At 38.3% G+C, this 19,872-nt stretch overlaps 1 protein-coding gene across 1 annotated transcript in view; it reads right to left on the bottom strand.

The window, feature by feature from the left end:
• Window positions 1-10: 10 nt before the first annotated feature.
• COL9A1 (collagen type IX alpha 1 chain) overlaps window positions 11-19,872 on the bottom strand; it is a 66,695-nt gene continuing 46,833 nt past the window's right edge. The window contains 10 exon segments of the mRNA XM_010707760.3: window positions 11-579; window positions 1,730-1,807; window positions 4,942-5,130; window positions 7,508-7,562; window positions 8,015-8,161; window positions 10,044-10,076; window positions 11,945-11,989; window positions 12,100-12,135; window positions 15,642-15,713; window positions 16,494-16,547. Coding sequence (XP_010706062.1) covers window positions 392-579; window positions 1,730-1,807; window positions 4,942-5,130; window positions 7,508-7,562; window positions 8,015-8,161; window positions 10,044-10,076; window positions 11,945-11,989; window positions 12,100-12,135; window positions 15,642-15,713; window positions 16,494-16,547 — 897 coding nt within the window. The 3' untranslated portion in view covers window positions 11-391.

Genomic DNA, 19,872 nt, shown 5'->3' with positions numbered 1-19,872 from the left:
AATAAACTATTCTTTTTTTATTTTATTTTATAGCTGAAGACATGTTCTTTCATTTTATATCACACAAAGAAATTAAGTATGGGTAAGGAAGTGTTCAGGGCAACTCTTTATTTAAAAAAAATATTAAATTAACAAGTGCCTTTATTTTCCCAAAGGGAGAAAGAGCCAAAAGACCTCCTGTGTATTTTTGTAAGCACCGTTGTTCCAACTTGTGTTGCTATGAACGCCTTTACAAACAATGTACAACCACTGTGTTCAGTATGCCTTACTGAAATCTTGGGTGCAAGCTTGTGTTTCTCCTCCATTCCTTTTTTTTTTATTATTATTATTTTCAGCTGTCTGTGCAGGATGTAAATTGATGCTAATGCTCTGTGGCTTTCGCGTTGCCCATTCATGGTCCTTTCATGTTCTTACCAGCAGCTCTCTGTCCAGCCTGCATTCGGCAAGACGACGGCTCGCAGTACCCAGGAGGGCCGGGAGGGCCAGGAGGGCCAGGAATCCCAGGCTGACCGGCCACCCCAGGGGGACCTCGTACACCATCACGGCCTTCCCTGCCATAGCTGGGTTTGCCTGGTTCACCTGGAAAAGCGGATGCGGGTCTAAATTTGGGAGCATATGATGTAGTCGGTACAGACCTGGCTTCACCACTTTTTTAGCTTTACTAAAAACTGTTACTAAAAGCTGTGTGAAGATGGGGTTCCCTTTTTAGCGTTCTCAGTATCTTCCCAGAAGAGGTGACCACTCAGAGGGACAGTTATTCTTTAACAGAGAACCAGACTGTGTTTACACATCTATAGTAATGAAACAGTCCTCTCCAGTTGCACTGGTACAGATCTGCCACTATAAGAATCAAGACCACATAGCTGACTGGAGGAACTGCAGACAGAATTGTTGGTGATGTTCATGAACGCTACTCACTATTTCAGACTAATATTACCACTCCAGAAAGATACATATCAAAAACTTCTTTTTATTCTCCATTCAGATATGTTGAAGAATTGATGTGTAGAGTGGAATGGTTGAGCACTAATGTTTCTTTCTAGGACTTCAATGAAGAGATTAAACAATGCAGTGATTTTAGTAAGCCTCTTCCAACCATAAATTTCCAAAGGAGAGAACACCGAGTGTCACAGACATTCTGAGTATCGGTATATACTCAAGTGAAATTGTTTTCCTTTTTTACAAAGAGAACAAATGTTGATAGCTTCTGTCTATGTATATACAGAAACAGGCCGTACAAAGACGCTTATGGAAACGCTTATTTTCACTGTTGGCCACTAGAGGTCAGTAGGTATCCATCCTGGACCTCTATCGCTTATCGCTGCAATTAATTACAACAGAAATAAATAATTGTGTTTTGAATGTCTTAAGTTACGAATGGAGATTTTGAAGACTGCTGGACCTGCTAGTAAGATTGTCTGATGTTTGAATCTTGTCTTTCTATTGCTCTTTTTTTCCTTCTTTTTTTAATAATTTCCTCTATTTTAATGCTCTCTATGTATTTTTTTCTAATCTTTCTATGCTGACATAAATGGAGTGGAGCAGTAGCACTTTAGGAAAGAGCTGATTTTATCATTACCAACAAAGTAAAAATAATGAAGTACTGTTATTTGGAAGTTAATTGCTTAATGGACACCTTTTTTCAAGGCAGCTTGAAGTATCAGTTCTGAATAAATTTTTATTACAAATATCTTCATTTTCTTCTTTATCCTCACCCTTTTATACTTACCTGGAAGACCTCTTGGTCCCGGGAGACCTTTCACTCCTCTGCCTGGAAAACCTCTTTCTCCCCTTTCTCCTGCTTCACCTAAAGTAAATTTATGAAACATTAGTTAGAGCCTGCCTGGAGTATTATCTTCAGCAAGCTATCCCTCCAAAGTAAACAGCTAATAAGGAGAGAATTCAGCTGGCTGTATATATTCTTACTACCTTTGAACAGTGTCCTGACACCTGTAAAAGATCTGGGATTTGAGTTGCCTTCTTTCCTTCTTTCTGTCTGAGTTATACTCAGACACTAAAGGGGGGGGTAAAAAAATGGGGACAGGGCAGTAAGCACTGCATGAAATGTTCCATAACCTATATAGCAGAAATAAACCAAGCTCAAGACGACAAGGGCTATTCTGGATTATGGCCTGAGGTTACTGTTAGAGGGCTTTTGAAAGACCAAGTGAACTCAGCTAACAGCTAAAAATTCTCAAGTGCTGTTCCTTGAGACAGCTTTGCAGAGAAGTTGATTTGCTCAGAATACAGTATTCTATTGACATCCACATAAGATACTGGGTACAGTAAAAATGAATTACTTTGTTCTCACACACTGCTATTACATAAACTTTTCTTTCATGGATGCCCATTTTCCTTCAAACTAATACATAGCTCCAAACAGAAAGCATCTTAGTAAGAGGAAGCTTTGATTTTGTTATTGTTTTAGTTGTAAAGTCTAATTCTATACACTCCTCAACAGTCCACGTGTTTACAGTTGTGCACACCCTACTTAAACTCTTCATTTGATTCTTATTCTGTGATCCAAAGTCTTTTCGACTTTGTTGTTGTTGATATTATTAAAGTCACTGTGTCTTTGTATCTTCTGCTGCTCTATCATCTCATGGCCACACATTCTTGTGTTTCTATTTCCTCTGTCATGACCTAAACCATTCTCAACTTCCTCCTCCTTCCATTTTTAACACGTCCTAAGTACCCTCCCTTTAACTCCCATCTCAGGCAGCTTCCCAAATGGATGGGGAATGTCAGTTCATCTCTAATAGATCTGTGGAACTGTAGTGACTACAAGGAATCCAAGGAGAGGTAATAAAGATCTTTCTCAGGGTTCCTGCCACATGCCACAAAACACACAGCTATCAAGATCATAAATAATATAATCCCAGACTTTCTGTCTGTGGTATCTTTCACAAGGTATCAAAGTGGATTCTGCGTAAAACAAGTAATTTAATTCTCCTAGTCCAGTCATTTGGCTTCAGCAAAGCCCCTGATGACAACTTACTCCACCACTGTCTCTCATCTTACCTCGGCCTCGCACTCTGGCAGTGCCATGGAATGGCCTGACTGTGGGAGGAACTGAATAGCCCACACTATCTGTTCACCAGGTAACCACGAAAGTGGATAATGATTGGTGTCAACAAGGCTGGAAAAAGCACTGAATACTTCTTTCAGGTGCCAGTCCTATGCCTAGACTACTTTGAAGTGAGCATGCCAACAGCCTCACATACGAGGACTGTAAAATTACCCAACTAACCTAGCAGTGCAATGTAAAGAATCTAATTATACCTGTTGGCAGTTGTTTGAAGTGCTAGAAAGTTTCTATTCTGCATCCTAAAGTGCCATCATGAAAACTGTCATGCTTGAGAGCACACACCTCTTTGGTGTCTGCAATCTTGTTTCAAGGTTTTCTATAAGGTTGCTTGAAATTTGATGGCAATTATGATAGGAAACAAAGCCTTTTGCTTGTTTTAAGGTAGTTTTTCTTAATGTGCTCTGTAAATATTTTTTAAAAATATCACCGCAGTACAGCCTGCTGTCTGCTGAATCAGTATCAGCATATCAGACCACCTTTGTATTTTCATATTTGTTGCTTCTGTGAGTATAGATGACACCACATTAAATAAAACAGCAACAGAGCTACGGCAACAATGCAGATAAGATTTGCTTTCTTTGTATTCTATTCCCTCTCTCAAAGATTTTTCCAATTTTTCTTTCAAACAAAAGTTGAGACAAAAGTAAGTGCTCTAATCCAACAACAGACTGGCTTTGTGCTGAAATACAATTTTTTAACCAAAACCTCCCTTCAGGAAAACAAATTGAAACCACTGCTGAATAGAAAGAATAATACATGCAGAGTGCACAGGAGGCTTTGCAGAAAATTGTACTGTATAACCCTTTGGATGCATATAAACCCTCTAAGACAGGAACAAAAGAGATTAACTTAAATTGATGTTTTTTGTGAAGCACAAGGTAAGTCAAGTCAATTTTCTTACAGAGTTGTCTTTTACAAAGGACCAATGAATTACATGGTGTGAGGCTGTTAAACATAAGAATGGCTCAAGTATTATGCCCAAATATGAGGCACGTTGTTATCAGCCATTTGTAATATAAAAACTGGATAGACTTAGAAAAGCAGTAGTGAATGGATTTGACCATTTCTGTCAGCCTTTGGGACTGGAATTCTTGCTAAAGTAAAGTTCAGAACTGGACTGAGAGAGGGCAGAGGAAAAGAGAATTACTGCTGACACTTTTCAGCATATGAAAAACTTCAAAATTCTGTGAGGAGGGCAGTTAATATTAGGAAATTGATTCAACTGTTTATTTCTAAATCAAGGCAGGCAGGTGCTCTTCCTTTCCCCATATTGTGTAAGTGATTTGATAATAAAATACAGATCTATAAACAAATTTTACTGAGTCCAGGCAAATGTGTCCTAAAGTTACTGGGGCAACTGAGGAGAAAACTACAGAAAAACAAGTTAGGTTCCTAATGCAGTCTTTTGTGCATGTACATCTACAACCTGTTCAATGTTCATCTACAACCTGCAATCAAAAAAGGAAAAACAAATAAACAGAAACAAGTAAATCATTCCCAAGGTTCAGCTTTTTTTTTTTTTTTCCAATTTAGATGTTGAAATCTCTAGCTCAAAGGATTTACACTGAGACAATCTAATAACATAAACAGGAAGTTTATTCCATAACTTGGTCAGAAAAACTTCATTTCCACTGTAGTTCAGCTGTCGATAGTAAATAACGGGTGGTTTACATGTAGACTTCCTCTGGCATTGAGAAGCATTTGTTATACATCACAGAAAACTCTGAAGGCCAAGACTGATGTTAATTCAGGTAACGTGTGAGAATGCTGAACTTCGTTTATATATAAATATCCTCAGATACAAGAAAAGCATTTCCAATCAATAACCAAAAGCCAGTTACAGAGTTACTTACCTTTAGGACCTTTACGACCAATCTCACCAGGAGGACCCTTAAGGCCAGGCAAGCCACGGGGTCCAAGCTGTCCTGGGAAGCCATTTTCCCCAGGAGGCCCTGGAGCACCTGGAGGTCCAGGTCGGCCAGGAAGACCTGGAGCACCAAATTCTGGCCGCCTAAGACTGGCTGCCAGCTGAGAGAGTTGTTCTGCAATGAACAAAAGGACAAAATTAAGCTGTAAGTGGGACCTGAATGAGGAGATAAACAAATACTAGTTTGCTAAAGAATGTATGTTCTTTGTTATGGAAATTGACAGATTACAATACAGAACTTTCCTTATGTAAAATGCTATTTATAAAGTAAGTTATGTATAAGTTACTATCTCAGACCTACCAGTGGTAAACTGCAGAGGCACTGTGGAACTGGTCAATCTGAAGCTACATCTTTTAATGTTTGCAGTCCAAAATAACTTAAATGTACGCAGTTTATTTAGAAATGTCTTTATAATTTTGTTATTTCATTTTCAACCATCTATAAGAAAACTTACTCAATTGCTGTCCCTAAGAAGAGCAAATCTCTTTCTTCATTACTACTTGTTAATAGTTGTTAAGATCGATCTTTGAAAGAAAGAACAGCTAAAAAGCACATGGACAATCATCTCTCATTGCAGTGAGCCTGTAAAGTAAGTGCAGGCATTATTTTTCAAAAGAAAGACACACCTCAAATCTGTGCTCACGAACTCAAATCTGGTAAATAATTGATCATCTTATGATGTAGATTTTAAGGCAGATCAGCAGGAGCCTTCTGTTGTGGGGTTGATAAGAGTAGAAGAACAGCAAGCGCCAGTTGTTACTACAGTGGTGCACCAGCAGCAACATCGCACCAACCAGGACTCCCTAATTCCTCCTCATCAGCTGATTCACCAGCTGGAGAACCAAGGAGTAATCAGCAAGGCTTGCTCACCCTTCAATAGTTCCATATGGCCAGTGCGAAAGCTCATTGGAGAGTGGAGGCTAACAGTGGACCACCATGGCCTGACTCAAGTCACACCATTGCCAAGTGCTACTGTAGCAGACATGCTAGAACTTCAATATCGACTGAAGTCAAAGACAGACAACTGGTATGCCACAATTGATATCAACAGTGAGTTTTTTCAGTTTCTTTGGTGGCAGAGTGCAGACCACAGTTTGCTTTTACTTGGAGAAGCATACAGTATATCTGGAATCAACTACCCCAGGGTGGAAACACAGCCCTACCATTCGTTATGGGCTGATACAGACCGCACTGAAACATGGAGAAGCTCCTGAACACCAGCAATACATTGATAACATTATCATGTGAATCAACATAGTAGAAGTTTTTGACAAAGAGAATTCAAATCATTCATTAGGCATAAAATCAACTTGCTATTCCTTGGGATGACCTACGCTAGCTATTTCCTTTTCCTCCTCCCCCTTTCACTCCACTTCTATAACAGTACGGAGCTGTCATCTCTTTCCTTGAAGATCCTCTTCCAGACTCCAAATCCATCTTTCCAGTATGCATTAGAAAAAACTTCCTGTGGATACAGTCACACACAGTTCCATATGACATTTGCTATAAATTCTGCATGACTTGACAAGAATAGCTGTTTCGCATCCACAATCCAGAAATACTAAGATAATAGGGGATAACAGAATCTGAAATAAACGGAACTATGGCCAGCAGAAAAATGAGGAAGGCTAGGTATAGCAATCTGTGGACAAGGCCTACTGAGGAGCTGAGTTTCATTTATGGTTGTCTTTAAAGTGACAAGTTTCCTAACGTCCAACCCAAACCTCCCCTGGCACATCTTGAGGCCAATCCCTCTTGTCCTACCAGCAGTTACCTGGGACAAGAGACCAACTCCCACCTCACCACAACCTCTCTTCAGATAGTTGTAGAGAGCTATATAGTCTCCCTTGAGCATTCTCTTCTCCAGACTAAATAATCCCAGCTCCCGCAACTGCTCCTTATAAGGCTTGCGCTCCAGATCCTTCACTAGTTTCTTATATGGTGTCTACAATCACAGAATCATAGAACAGCTTGGGTTGGAAGGCACCTCAAGGATCATCAAGTTGCAGTGCTCCTGCTACAGTCAGGGCCAAAAACCTCCAGATCTGGCACTAGACCAGGTTGCCCAGGGCCCCATCCAACCTGCTCTTGAACACCTCCAGGAACTGAACATCCATAGCCTCTCTGAGCAGCCTGTTCTAGCACTTCACCACTCTCTCTGTAAAGAGCTTCCCATGACATCCAACCTAAACCTTCACTCTTTGAGCTTAAAACCATTCTCCCTTGTCCTATCACTATCTGCCCTTGTAAAAAGTTGATTCCCCTCCTTTTCATAATCCCCTTTTAAATGCTGGAAGGCTGCAATGAGGTCTCCTCACAGCCTTCTCTTCCTGAACAAGCCCATTCACATGTAGAAACTTTCTACAGCATGCCCTTTGAGGACAGACTATTTATTCCAGGTGAAATTGGCAAAATCTTGTTTGCTGCCACAGCAGTTGAGTTTTGTAACATAAATGCTGAAGAAACATCAAATACATTTTAGCATATTTACCTTGCATAACTCTCATGCAGACCTGCTTAATGTGTTGATCGGTTGGTTCTTTTCCCTAGGATTAAAATGTAATAATTTAAAAACAGTTGACATTACAGTATAGTTTGAAAGTATGACTTATGCTAAAGACAGTGGCTGTTCAATAAAAGGTGTTCCAGTCCCTGCACTACTCCAGCTGAAATCAATTTGACTAGGCAGGCGGGTATGTACTGCGTGTGTGTGACGCGCCCATGTCTAAGACATGGTACATGCACACCACAGGAGTGTGGTGAGCATAAGAAAAGACAAGTAAACTGAACACTGAGGTCCAAAGGACTAATTATATACAAACCTAATATTTCTCCTTTGTTTAAATGTGTCTGTTGCAAGGTATTGCAAGGTACAGTGTATTTTGAACCCTACTGTAGTATTTCGGCTTCTCATGCATCTCCTGATGTGAGAAAAGGAGTGGTGCAAGTGACAGCTAAGAGTTCAAAAAGAAATCAATTACATGAAGGCAGTACTTACAGCTGGACCTTGGCTACCAGGCAGACCTGGAGCACCCCGTTCACCCTGCAAGCCTCGTGGTCCGGGCGCACCTCGTGGCCCTTCCATGCCAGGCAGTCCCCGACTTCCCTCTGGCCCACGGGAACCAGGGTCTCCAGGATTACCAACCTGGCAATGAAAGAATTTTAAATGACTGCTATGCTAGTGGTAGACTTATTCTGACACGTCCAAATAGTGACAAGGGCTATTCATGAATGCAAAGTAACAGCCACTGGCATGCAGAAAATTGGTGCGTAGATTCTTTTTATATAAGCATCTAGAGTCAGTGATTGTGCAATTTATAAAATTAAAAAGAGTTCCTTTCATTTCAAGAAAGGATCTGGGAAAATAAGATACTCTGTCAAAAAAAAGACTGAGCCTTCATTGTAGTAACATGTGCAAGACAATGTTTTTACCACAGAACAGTCTCTTGGTTTGTACTTCTGCCCTTATTCATGTCACATATGACTTTTCTGGACATTACTTGCTCTTTAGGATAGAAACTTTTCATCTCCCTTCTTGCTCCAAATGCCTCACAGAGTACCACAGTATGGTCTTGCATCATCTAGTCCCAGGCTCAGTTTTGGAATACAAACTTTTGCTTTGTTTGTGTCGGAGTTCAAAGCACACAGGTTAGAGGGCCTAGGCTTCATTGTGCTGTCATAGGGAAAGGAGCACCCTCACTCCAAGTGCTGTTGGCACAGTGCCACAACAGATGCACTTCCAGCTTACTGTACTGAGGGAATGGATATAAAGAGCAGTTTTACTGGTATAAGCATCCTGTTCCCAGGGAAATGGAGGGGTTGATATGGCTACATTAATATCAGCACAGAAGTACAATCTAGTAAATAAGCTAAAATGTTTCCTGGAGCAAAAGCTATAAGTGATTAAATAGAATGCAGAGTTGAGACCTAGCCCAATTCTGTGTTACTTTCTGTATAAGTTACTGTAATACTGTTAACCAACAGTAGTGAAAACAAAAACAACCACAAAAAAAGTTTTTTTAACAAAATCTGTATGTATTTACAGCTCCCCAAGTCTCCCAGTCAAGAAGGAAAAAAAGGAAAAAAAAAAGAAAGAAAAAAGAAAGAAAAGGAAAAAAAACAAACACACAAAGCAACCACCCGCTGAAAGTGATCCTCAAAACCATGGCCTATTAGTATAGGTTAAATCCACAAGATGGAGCCATTTCCTTTCCATCTATGCTGCACTTCGAGCCCTGTCACCAGAAGTCCATGAGAATATAATTCCACTGTTATAAGAACAAAATTCCTTTTGAGAGCTACACAACCAGGAAGCCATCACTTCTTTCTTCCCCAGTCTGGCAAGCTGTCGGGTTTACTCATGCCTGTGCTCACCAGGATGATAAGCATTCTAGGGTTTCATGCAGTGAAGAGAGAAAACTAAATTCCTCCCCTACTCCATCTCTTCCTTGTGTCCTTCCTATAACATCTTAGCTAGCAGTAACTGCTGTCTAGCATGCATTTTCTTGGCCCCAAAGGCATACTGGGCACCAAGAACACAAGCACAGCTCATTTTGTAACATTCAGACTCAATTCCCCATAGGCAGAATTGCTGATTTGCTGATATTATAGCCCAAACTGTCAGCTGCTGCAATAATCTCGCTCTTCAGTGACTCCAAAATAAAAGAACCCATTCAGCTCTCAGATTTTGTTTCTTATGCGACATACAAGCTTCTGCTCACCTTCCATGTGAAAGCAGTTAAGGAATCAGAGCCAGAAGTACTTTCACATAGACAACACAGTCCTACTGCCACTCTTCTACAGTGTAAAGACTATACACTACTTGCAGCCATCACATTGGGCACCCTGCTGCACCACTCCTCTACTACACAAAGAACAAGTTTATTTCCATCTTAATTGTACTCAAAATTTAGAAAGAAGAAATGCTGTTGGAGCACATTTGATTTAATTGTGAGAGCTCATCAGAAAACTATCCATTTTATCTACCAGATCTGTATATTTGTAACAGTGAAGTTCTTTATACTTACAGATCCCTTTGCACCTGGTAATCCCATATCACCCTAAACAAAAATAGCACACACTTTATTAGAAAAGAGTACCCACTGTAACAGTCATCACAAATGCAGTAAACTTCACATTATTTTCCCACTTAAGTAAAAAAGCTCACATATTTAACATCCAAGGCACTTGTTGATTATGGAAAATTGCACTTCAAAATAATTCAAATTAATTACAATTTAGGAAATAAAACTTAAATCTTAAATTATTCTGTAAGATTCCTTTCTTATAAGAATTTCTGTATGGCACAAACAAGAAAGTATTTTTCTTACAACTGGCTTTGTATTGCTTATTTGTCAGAATTACAGATGTTTTACTATGTTGTGTTTGTTAGGCATGAAAAGATGTTAACAGAAACCAGGCAGTTGTCTACTCAGAGTGCTACAGGGAAATCAAACCCCTAGAAATTTCCATTCCCAGCAACATAGCTCCTGGCTTCCAGCAACCCCTGGACATTTTGTCTGAGAATAACAATCTCACTGTAGAAAAGTTTACATCTTTCATTCTGAATTAGAAAAATAAAAAATTAAAATTAAAAAGAGTTTTGGTTCAAAATCTTGGTTCACCTATGAAACATTAACTCCTCCATTTTGATGTTATTGGATTACCCTTGTAAATATTTCAGAAAATTATATTCTACCAGTTACTAAATGGCATTGTTAAAATAAGTAGTTTTAGAAAGGCCAGAAAGGTCACCTTGTCTATTAATATGTCTTAAGTCAAATAGAAATGACAGTTATCAGTTTAGATTCACAAACTAACCTGGATTGGAAGGAGCCTTAAAGCTCATCCAGTTCCTGGATGGGCAGGATTGCCAACCACCAGATCAGGCTGCCCAGAGCCCCATCCAACAAGGCCTCAAATGCCTTCAGGGATGGGGCACCTACAGCTCTCTAGGCAACAAGTTCCAGTGCTTCTCCACTCACTGACTAAAGAATTTCCTCCTAATATCTAATCTAAATCTTCCCTCTTTTAGTTTAAAGCCATTCTCCTTAGTCCTATCACTATCAAACCATGCAAAAAAGTTAGTCTCCCTTCTGCTTGTAAGCTCCCTTTAAATACTTAAAGATTGCAATAAGGATCTTCCAAGACCCTTTTCTTCTTTAGGATGAACAAGCCCAGTTCCCTCAGCCTTTCTTTGTAAGGGAGGTGCTCCAACACACTGATTATGTTCATGGCCCTACTCTGGACCAGCTCCAACAGCTGGGGTCCCTGGACTTGGACACATTACTTCAGGTAGAGGCTCACAAGGGACAATAGACTCTGTATTAGTGCACTTCTCTTTCTCTAGGAAAACTAATACCCAAGGGCACATGCCACAGACATTACCCATGTGAATTCACAACATGCCTCACTTCTTCAGTAGTATTACACTGCCACTGCCTCTTCTCAGACCAATCTTCCTCTAACAGCCAGTTGCTTCAGCTTGTTATCACAGATGAAGGGAATACAGTGTATTTCAGTCAAATCTATGTTATTAAGGTTAATTATTACCTGTGCTCCTGCTTCACCAGAATTAAACAACTTCTTCATCCTTACTGCTTCAAAAAACCAAGAATTTATATATATTTATATATGAACATACACACAAACATTTGTGTGAATATGCATATATATTTTTTGTATATAAATACTTGGAGTATGCACATAAACAGATCCCAAGAATATGTGTATTTCAAAGAGCTTTAAAACAGCTGAAATATATGATCAGACTAATAGAACTGCTGTGCACCACAAGATGCCCATTTAGTACACAACTGAAATTGTATTTCCAACGATCAAACCTTGTGTTTGAAGTGCTCCAACAATATTTTGATGTTTTAAGTAACAACAAAGAAACATCAGATCCAGTGAAGAAAGAATGTCTTACTAAGTCACCCTTTTCTCCTGCATCTCCTTCTGATCCAGGTGCACCCTATACCATAAAATAAAAACATGCTATCAGTCTTCAGATTTAGTCAGTGCAATGTACTGCAGCATTGGGCAGTGTAAATTGAAAGTACTATGACCTGTAACATGACTTACTTGTTCACCCTTAGGTCCTGGTTCACCCGCTGAACCCTAAAAGGTTAAAGATACAAAAATATTTTACAATGTGAAACACAAAGATTTAATTAGTTTTTCTTCTATTCCGTACAGTAGACTAAGCAGCAATTAAACTGGTCACGGTCTGTTCAGAACAACTTTTGTCTCCATTTTCTATTTTTTAATTCCTTTTACTGAATGCATTTAGAACAGGCAATTCAGAAGTCGTATACTATATCATGAGTAACACAGTTAGGAATATTTTAGTGCCTTCATAAATCATACTCATTTAGGAGGAAAATTAGATCTGCTCACTAGTAATATCTACTGGGAAAGATAACAGGCCTTCAGGACTTCCATACACTACTAAGGAAAACATTAAAGATTCTTCACAACCAAACTTCTAATGCCACTTTCCTGGTGCAAACTGTCAGGTAGAAAAAAATGTTGAGCAGGCTTAAAAGCTTACTAAATTATCTTCAGTCCTTCCAACTATCTAGCATTAATGCAGTAGACCTTTAAAGTTGTAAATTTTTAAGAATGATAACGAAAGAACTTTAATCTTCCTAGATGATAAAGGTGGCAGACTGAAGGAAAGTAATAGCATGGAACATACAGTATGCTGCCACACTGCTTAATACAGGTTCTAACTGTCAAGCAGTAGCTGATCTCTCCCTCATATGGCAGATATTCTTGCAGATGCTACAACACCACTCTGAAAGTTGAAGTTATAAGTAAAAACCCAGTAAGTGTATCCTATTTTCCAGCCCTATTGAAGTGTTCTGTGTAAGTGTAAGGCATATGGGCCTTGGTATTGTGGAATAAACACATCCAGACACCCACAATTTCTGTCATAATCTTGTCTTGCTTGCTATTTAATTTTCAGTGGTTTTGAGCAGCATTATCTGTAGAATTTTTATCACAACAAAAACCGAATTACCTGCATCTTAAAATTTACAGTCTGCCCATCCCCTTCTCCTTTTCTTTTTAAATTGTCTTTATCTTAGAATCCTGCAAAAAATATTAAAATGTACCTATTTGGACAGGCATGAACCAAATTAATGACCTTATTCATTTTGAGAATAAATAGTTTCTTTTCTATAGTGGAAGTACTTAATCTGTAGAACAATGTACCATTTGAAAACATGTTAATATTTGTATTTTGTTAGAAAAACAATCAGACTGTCCTTACTTTTGTTTGCGAACTGTGTACATTCAAAAATTTTCATTCCAAATTACAAAAATTGTACTTTTTTTTTTCCCCCTAAAATAGGCAGATGCAGTACTTTCTCTGCAGTTTCAGAGATCCGTTTAATTCCTGTAAGGTACAGGCAGAGGATATGGTTTAACATCTGCAACTTCTCAAATTCAGATTTGTCCTCCTGTTGACAAGGATGAAGAGCCAATACTAAATTATGCACTGAGCTAAGCAGTGGAAACCACAGACCTATTTAACATTCAGACTCTGTCAAGCAACACAGAAACCATTTTGTCTAAAGTATTCTCAAAATCACACCTTATTAAGGTTTTCCAATTACTCAAACAAAAAGACACTGATTTCCAACCTAACATACTGGTCTTTGTGTTGTTTTTCTCTACTTTTCCTTTGAGAAACAAAACTGCAAAGAGATGATGAGAATGAGATAAGCTTTCGTTTTTGTGCAACATGATCTGTAATATTTGTAGCAAGCATAAAAATCACAGCTGAAACAATCCGAGCCTATTACATTGTCTCCCAAAATTTCAATTGAGGCAATAGCGTAAGATATCAGAATATGAAAGTTCTTACTTTTTTGACATACTATTTATCTATTTGTAAAAATCCCTCCCAAATCTTGCTTAAGAATTTTTTCAGAGGCTGCGTTATTTAATAGCATCAAGGAACATATTTGGGGAACATATCAAGGAACACCAATCTCTGGGTCTTGGTCTGGTACTATTTAATTTACTAACATAGGCAGAACCAGATGCAGCTGCAATTTCAACAGGGTAGAGAAATAATAGAGTGGCATGGTCTGATCACTCTTTAGGCTTGTGACTTGGCATACATCCTAGCAAAGCTCCTGCCACATCAAGCCTGATGCAAAATATTCACTCCAGTCTCTATGGGAATGAAGAAAAAAACTGAACCAAGGACAAGTGAATTCAGTTGACATGTATCTCAAAACACAAGAGGTAAAAATCACTTATAGAATGAGACCACTGGTAGGATAGCTTTCTGGACTTTAAGATGCTTGCACTGGGCATGAAGCTAACCCTAGAATACAAAAAAAAAACAAAAAAAACAAACAACAAAAAAAAAACTCCAAGAAGAAGATATTGTCAACTGCTAGGAAGATAAAAGAAATCTCCTGGCTGTAGCCTAAATCTGAACAAGTCTATACAGAGCATTTACATTCTGTTTTTATCCTAGAAGTCAAGACCCTTTATATGACTGATGAGGAGAAACAGGCATCTTTGGAAGGAGATTGTCAACATTGCAACAGATGATAAATTCCTTCCATATTTGCTTCTCTAAGTGTTTTTATTCTCCCTCAGCAAGAGGTTAACATATGAATCATTGCCAATCTAATAAGAAAAGAGGTATTTGTATCAACTTACATTTGACTAGAAACATGTCTCTGATCTAAACATTAAAAAAAAAATCCACATGAAGATATTTTAAGGAGAACAGACCGCTTTGAAACATTTGTAAGTACCTGAGCAGCTGTAGAAACCTGACAAAAGCAACTGCAAGCCCTGACTTACTGTATATAGGCAATCCAAGGGCAGGATTCCTCCGTACAAGAAAAAATATCTAGAGCAGTGACACCAACACTTGACTAAGAGCTCTGTGCTTCCCTGATCATAGGGGAGAGTAAGAGGAACATTAAAGTGCAATTCATTTCATGTGATGTAGATGCTTGAAATAGGAAGGATGAATTACATCCTCTCTAGACTCCTATTAACAAGGGAAGATCAATGACATTTTAGTTTTATGAAGTCTTTATTGGCATTTGTTCAACAAATTGGGATACCTTCTTGCTGAAGCCCAATTCTTCTAACAAAATACTACTGGAGCTATTTAGATGCTGTAATTGTGCCTGCATACACAGGTGTCGCAGTTACTGCATTACTCAGCACATTACTATAGCAGATCCTAAAACGCGTGTAAAAGACATTGTATCGACTGTAGAACTGGGATGAGATTCCACATAGTTCTTTAGTGGCTAGAGAGCCTGATTGTACAGACTTCAGATCTGGCTGAGCCACTGAGTCAATGATTTTTAGTGTAATTTAAGGCCCTGAGTGTTTCAAACTCTAAATACACAAACAAACACACACTAATAATAGTAAGTAAATCTCTTAAGTACTGTCATGTAATTCCCTACATATTTTATGATCTGAAAGTATTTAATGGGCCCTAAACAGCACCTAACAAATCTACATTCAAAAGAAGCAACAAGACATGAATTCGTGTAAAAAACTGCAAACTATGCCCAGATTATTGTATTTACTTCTGATGTCAAAGCCCAGGTGGTGTAAATGAGCACTTTTCTTACCCGGTCACCCTTACCACCAGGTAGGCCTGGAGGACCTGGCAGTCCAGGAAGTCCTATGTCACCCTGGGGACCCTGTGAAAACAAATTAAGGATGTAAACTTACCCAGTTTGTTCTAGAATAAACAACTGAGAGCCATACCCTTACATAGAGATGGGTTAGAATCTTATTCCCAGTACAGTGCCAATTTGATTGAAGATGATTATCTGATCAAAATAGAGCTGATCCAAAATGCATCCTTTTAAGCAGCATCTTATTATAATTTTATTGCAAACATAAGAGAAAGGGCTAACAGAGCTTTCCACCCTTCAGTCCCTCAACTGCAGCCCGGTTCCCTTAAAGATACTTTTTAAGATCTTACACTCTGTGATTTATGCATTCCTCTGTAACAGCAGGCTCTTTCAGCCAAAACCTCCCCAGCTCTGCTTCTGACAGTTATTGTATAAATACTGCTGGAGCAGTAGTAAAAGGTGGCATTCATAATCTGCTCCACTCGATAGTTTCATTTAGCTGTTAGCAGAAAGACTGACTTTCACTGCTCCTGTTCCCCAACTGCACACAGACCACACAGGGGTGCACTGACCAACCTCTCACATCACTGAGATCTCTCTTTTTTTTTTTTTTTTTTTTTTTTTAAGTTGAAAAAGTCACACGTCACCACATCACCATATGCTTCAAATTAACATTTGCTAATACCAGCACAGTTGGAGAGGACCGAATAAGGAACTCAGCAATCACTTATTTCAACATTATTTTCAGCTCCCTGCATAGATAATGGCTAGGTGTAATTCCAGTTGATACTACAGCCTCTTGGAAGTAAACACAAGCACTGAATATGGAAATAAACTGCTTACCCATTTCCCTGGTAAACCTGGAGGACCTGCAGGACCTGGCTCTCCTCTGCTGCCCTTATAGGAAACAGAAGGACCTTGTTACCTCCCAAAATAGTTCTGGCAAACTCGGAATACAACGTGATTATTTTCTTAATGTTTAGTGAGTTATACTACCTAGTAGTTGGCTTTAATCAAGATTTATGTTTATTACTGAAAAAAAAAAAAAAATCAAGTGCGTTACAAATATTGAAAGAATGAGAAATGCAAAAAATGTTGTTACAATGGCACATAATATTTAGTTAGCATTAGACAATTCACCTAATTAATTCTGATGAGTGATTATTCACAATAGAGTCTCCTTCGTGGATCTGCACATGAAAGTTACCTGTTAGGAATGCACGTATCTCACTAAGACAGTTCTAATGGGCATTCTGATAGGTTAATTCCATCAAATGATCACAATTAAGCATAATTTACAAGCTCTACACTCATGTCAAAAAACATCAGATGAGCATATATTTTTCTTTTTATCTCTTAAAAGCCATCTTTAAAATCTGAGAGGTCCCATGATCCCACATTGTGATTACCAAATCTGACAAAAGTACGCAGAAGTCATGCTTAGCAAATGCACATAGGTAAAAATGCTTCTCTATGTAAGTCTGGACTGTTACAGGGAAGGGAAAACTTAAAATTCCCATTCACACAGTAGTGGTACGTAGAAATATGCTCTTATCTGGATTTTTACTTTATATCTTCACTTCAAATACATGAATGCATTCAGATCATCGCATACACACTGTGCTAAAACTTCATCCTTTAATATAGCCATTTGAATATATATTATGGGTAAACCTGACATTGAATCAATTTTTCTAAGGTATTTCTGAAATAAAGTACCTTTCTCAAAGGGTTGTCTCTTATTACAAAATTTCTTAGGTCAGCTTAATAAGCTTTCTACTCTCACTTGTACTGATAAACTCAAAAACTGACTCAATTCAAGCCTAAATCTCACTTGAGACACTCCTCTGACTTCCACATGATTAGTAAATACATGAGTAGTACTTGCTATAAAAGCATAATGTATAATTTAAGATCATAAAATATGAAGAATAAAAGTTATTAGGTATGCATGTAGATAACCTGGTATATATAGCTTAGAAAACTGAATAAAAGCAGATCTAAGAATTTTAGTAATGTATACAATGCATAATTTCAAATCTAATTATTTTCTTCATAATAAGGAAAATATTGTGATATACAAAACAATAGAAGGAGGTGGCGGACTTAAAAATTTGTTTTACTCCAGGTCACAAATGAAGAATTGAACCCTACAATTCCAGAAGTAATTAGGTATCCTGGAGAGATCAGAGAACAAAACACAGACAGACTTCCATTCTTCTCCTCCAAAATATCCGATCATGCTAAAGTCACTATCCTTTTCAAGTACTTTTTGTACAGTTTCTAGAAGCCTTTTCAAGTGTTTTTTTTTTTTTAAAAGGACAAAAGAAAGAAAAAAGAAAGAAAAAAGCCCCTCAAACCACCTTCATTTTACTACTCAGAAAATGCACTTTTGAAAATCTGTTTTTTTAATCACATAGCTCAGTAGTACATCTCTGACCCAGAATACTGTTATGTTACTGTTGCAGGAAAGAGAAGGATGAAAAATATGATCGGTATTAAAAATTTTCTCCTTGTGTGTGTCATAGCACTCATGTCTGAATGCTATACAACCATAAAAACAAAATCTTCCTTCCACAGGATTTAACTCATAATAAGCATCTCAAGCACCCCAAAGTTTCTGCAGGTCAAAAAGAATACAATCAAATCTTTCATTTTACATTACATGTAAAAAATCCTTTGTTAAACAGACACTGTAAGTACTTCTGCAAACAACAGTGTTTTTCTGAAATAGTAAAGAACAGAAAACCACAAAGCAAATGTATAGCATATAGTTAATGGCATGTTTCTCCTAAATGTTGACATTATGTCTGTCTATAAGGACAGATTACAACAAATCAAGGGCCAACACTGGAGGACCTACAGGTGATGTGTTTTATATAGTAGAGGAACTGTAAACCAAAGAACAAACAGGAATCACCCCAGCCTATGGCATAACTTAAGACTGTAAAGCTTCTCCCAAGTTACTATACCTGACTGAAATGGCCCTGAGTTGAGATTCTCACAGAGCTATTCATTGAATCATAGAATCACCAAGACTGGAAAAGACCCCAAGATCTCATCCAACTGTCCACCTACCACCAATATCCACTAAACCATGTCTCTTAGTACCACATCTAAACATTTCTTGAACATTTCCATGAACACTGACTCCACCACAGCCCTGGACAACCCATTCCAGCACCTGACCACTCTTTCAGAGAATAAATTTTTCCTAATATCCAGCCTGAACCTCTCCCCCCCCCCCCACCAGTGCAACTTGAGGCCAATCCCTCTGGTTCTATCACCTGGGAGAACTGGCAAGAGGCCGAACCCCCCACATCAGCACAACCACCCTTCAAGTAAGAAAGAGGTTGCCCAAAGTCCCATCCACTCTGGCCCTGAATGCTTCCAGAGTGGTATAGTTACAGTCATCTAATGCCTCAGGTTTACTTGTTACAAAGTGTATCTGGCAGGATAGAAATCTACATTGTTCTTTTGACTGCGCAATAAATCATGCAATGTTAACTCCCTTAAATATAAATTATGACTCACCACTTGTGAAACACCACTGAAATTATATGTACAAAACATGCCCAGTAATACCAGATTTTAATTATAATTTTTAAGATAATGAAATACACATTTCAGGATAGGTCAGACAAAGACAACTGTTGTTTAAGACTTAGAAAATGATTAAGTTGAAAGTAATCTAAGATGTTGAGAAGAGTATTCTGATCTCCATTTAGGTCATTCAACATTTCAGCATCAAATCAAGCTATTTTCTAAGCTCCTTCTTAATGAAGAGAGAAACAAAAGCATCTCCAGAGAGTAAGTCAACCCAAGCAGTCTGAATATTCACTCTAACTCACACTCTAAAGTCTCTCATTAGCAGGCATGGTATAAAGTTTTCTGAACCTAGACATACAAACTCTGCTGCTATTGTTAGGAGAATACACATCACATCAAGAAAATTTTGCAAAAACACATGTTTGTCTGCATATGCAGCAATGTTCTGCTCAGTTTACTCAGCAAGTACTGAATTTAAGTGGTTCAAGCTCTCTTTTCACTTCAAGACCATAGGATGGGATTTATATTTTCTTAATACAAGCGATTTAAAGCTTAAGTAGTTGAAGAGAAACAAAGGATGAAGAAGGGGAGAGGAGAGGAGGTGCCTGTATTTCCTGTAAATAAAAACGTGACAAATTAAATCTTACTACGTCTCAACAAATAAGGAGAAGGA

The sequence above is a fragment of the Meleagris gallopavo genome, chromosome 2 (genome assembly GCF_000146605.3).
Source record: "Meleagris gallopavo isolate NT-WF06-2002-E0010 breed Aviagen turkey brand Nicholas breeding stock chromosome 2, Turkey_5.1, whole genome shotgun sequence".
In the NCBI taxonomy this organism is placed as follows: domain Eukaryota; kingdom Metazoa; phylum Chordata; class Aves; order Galliformes; family Phasianidae; genus Meleagris; species Meleagris gallopavo.
This window is presented reverse-complemented; position numbering and strand designations above follow the sequence as displayed.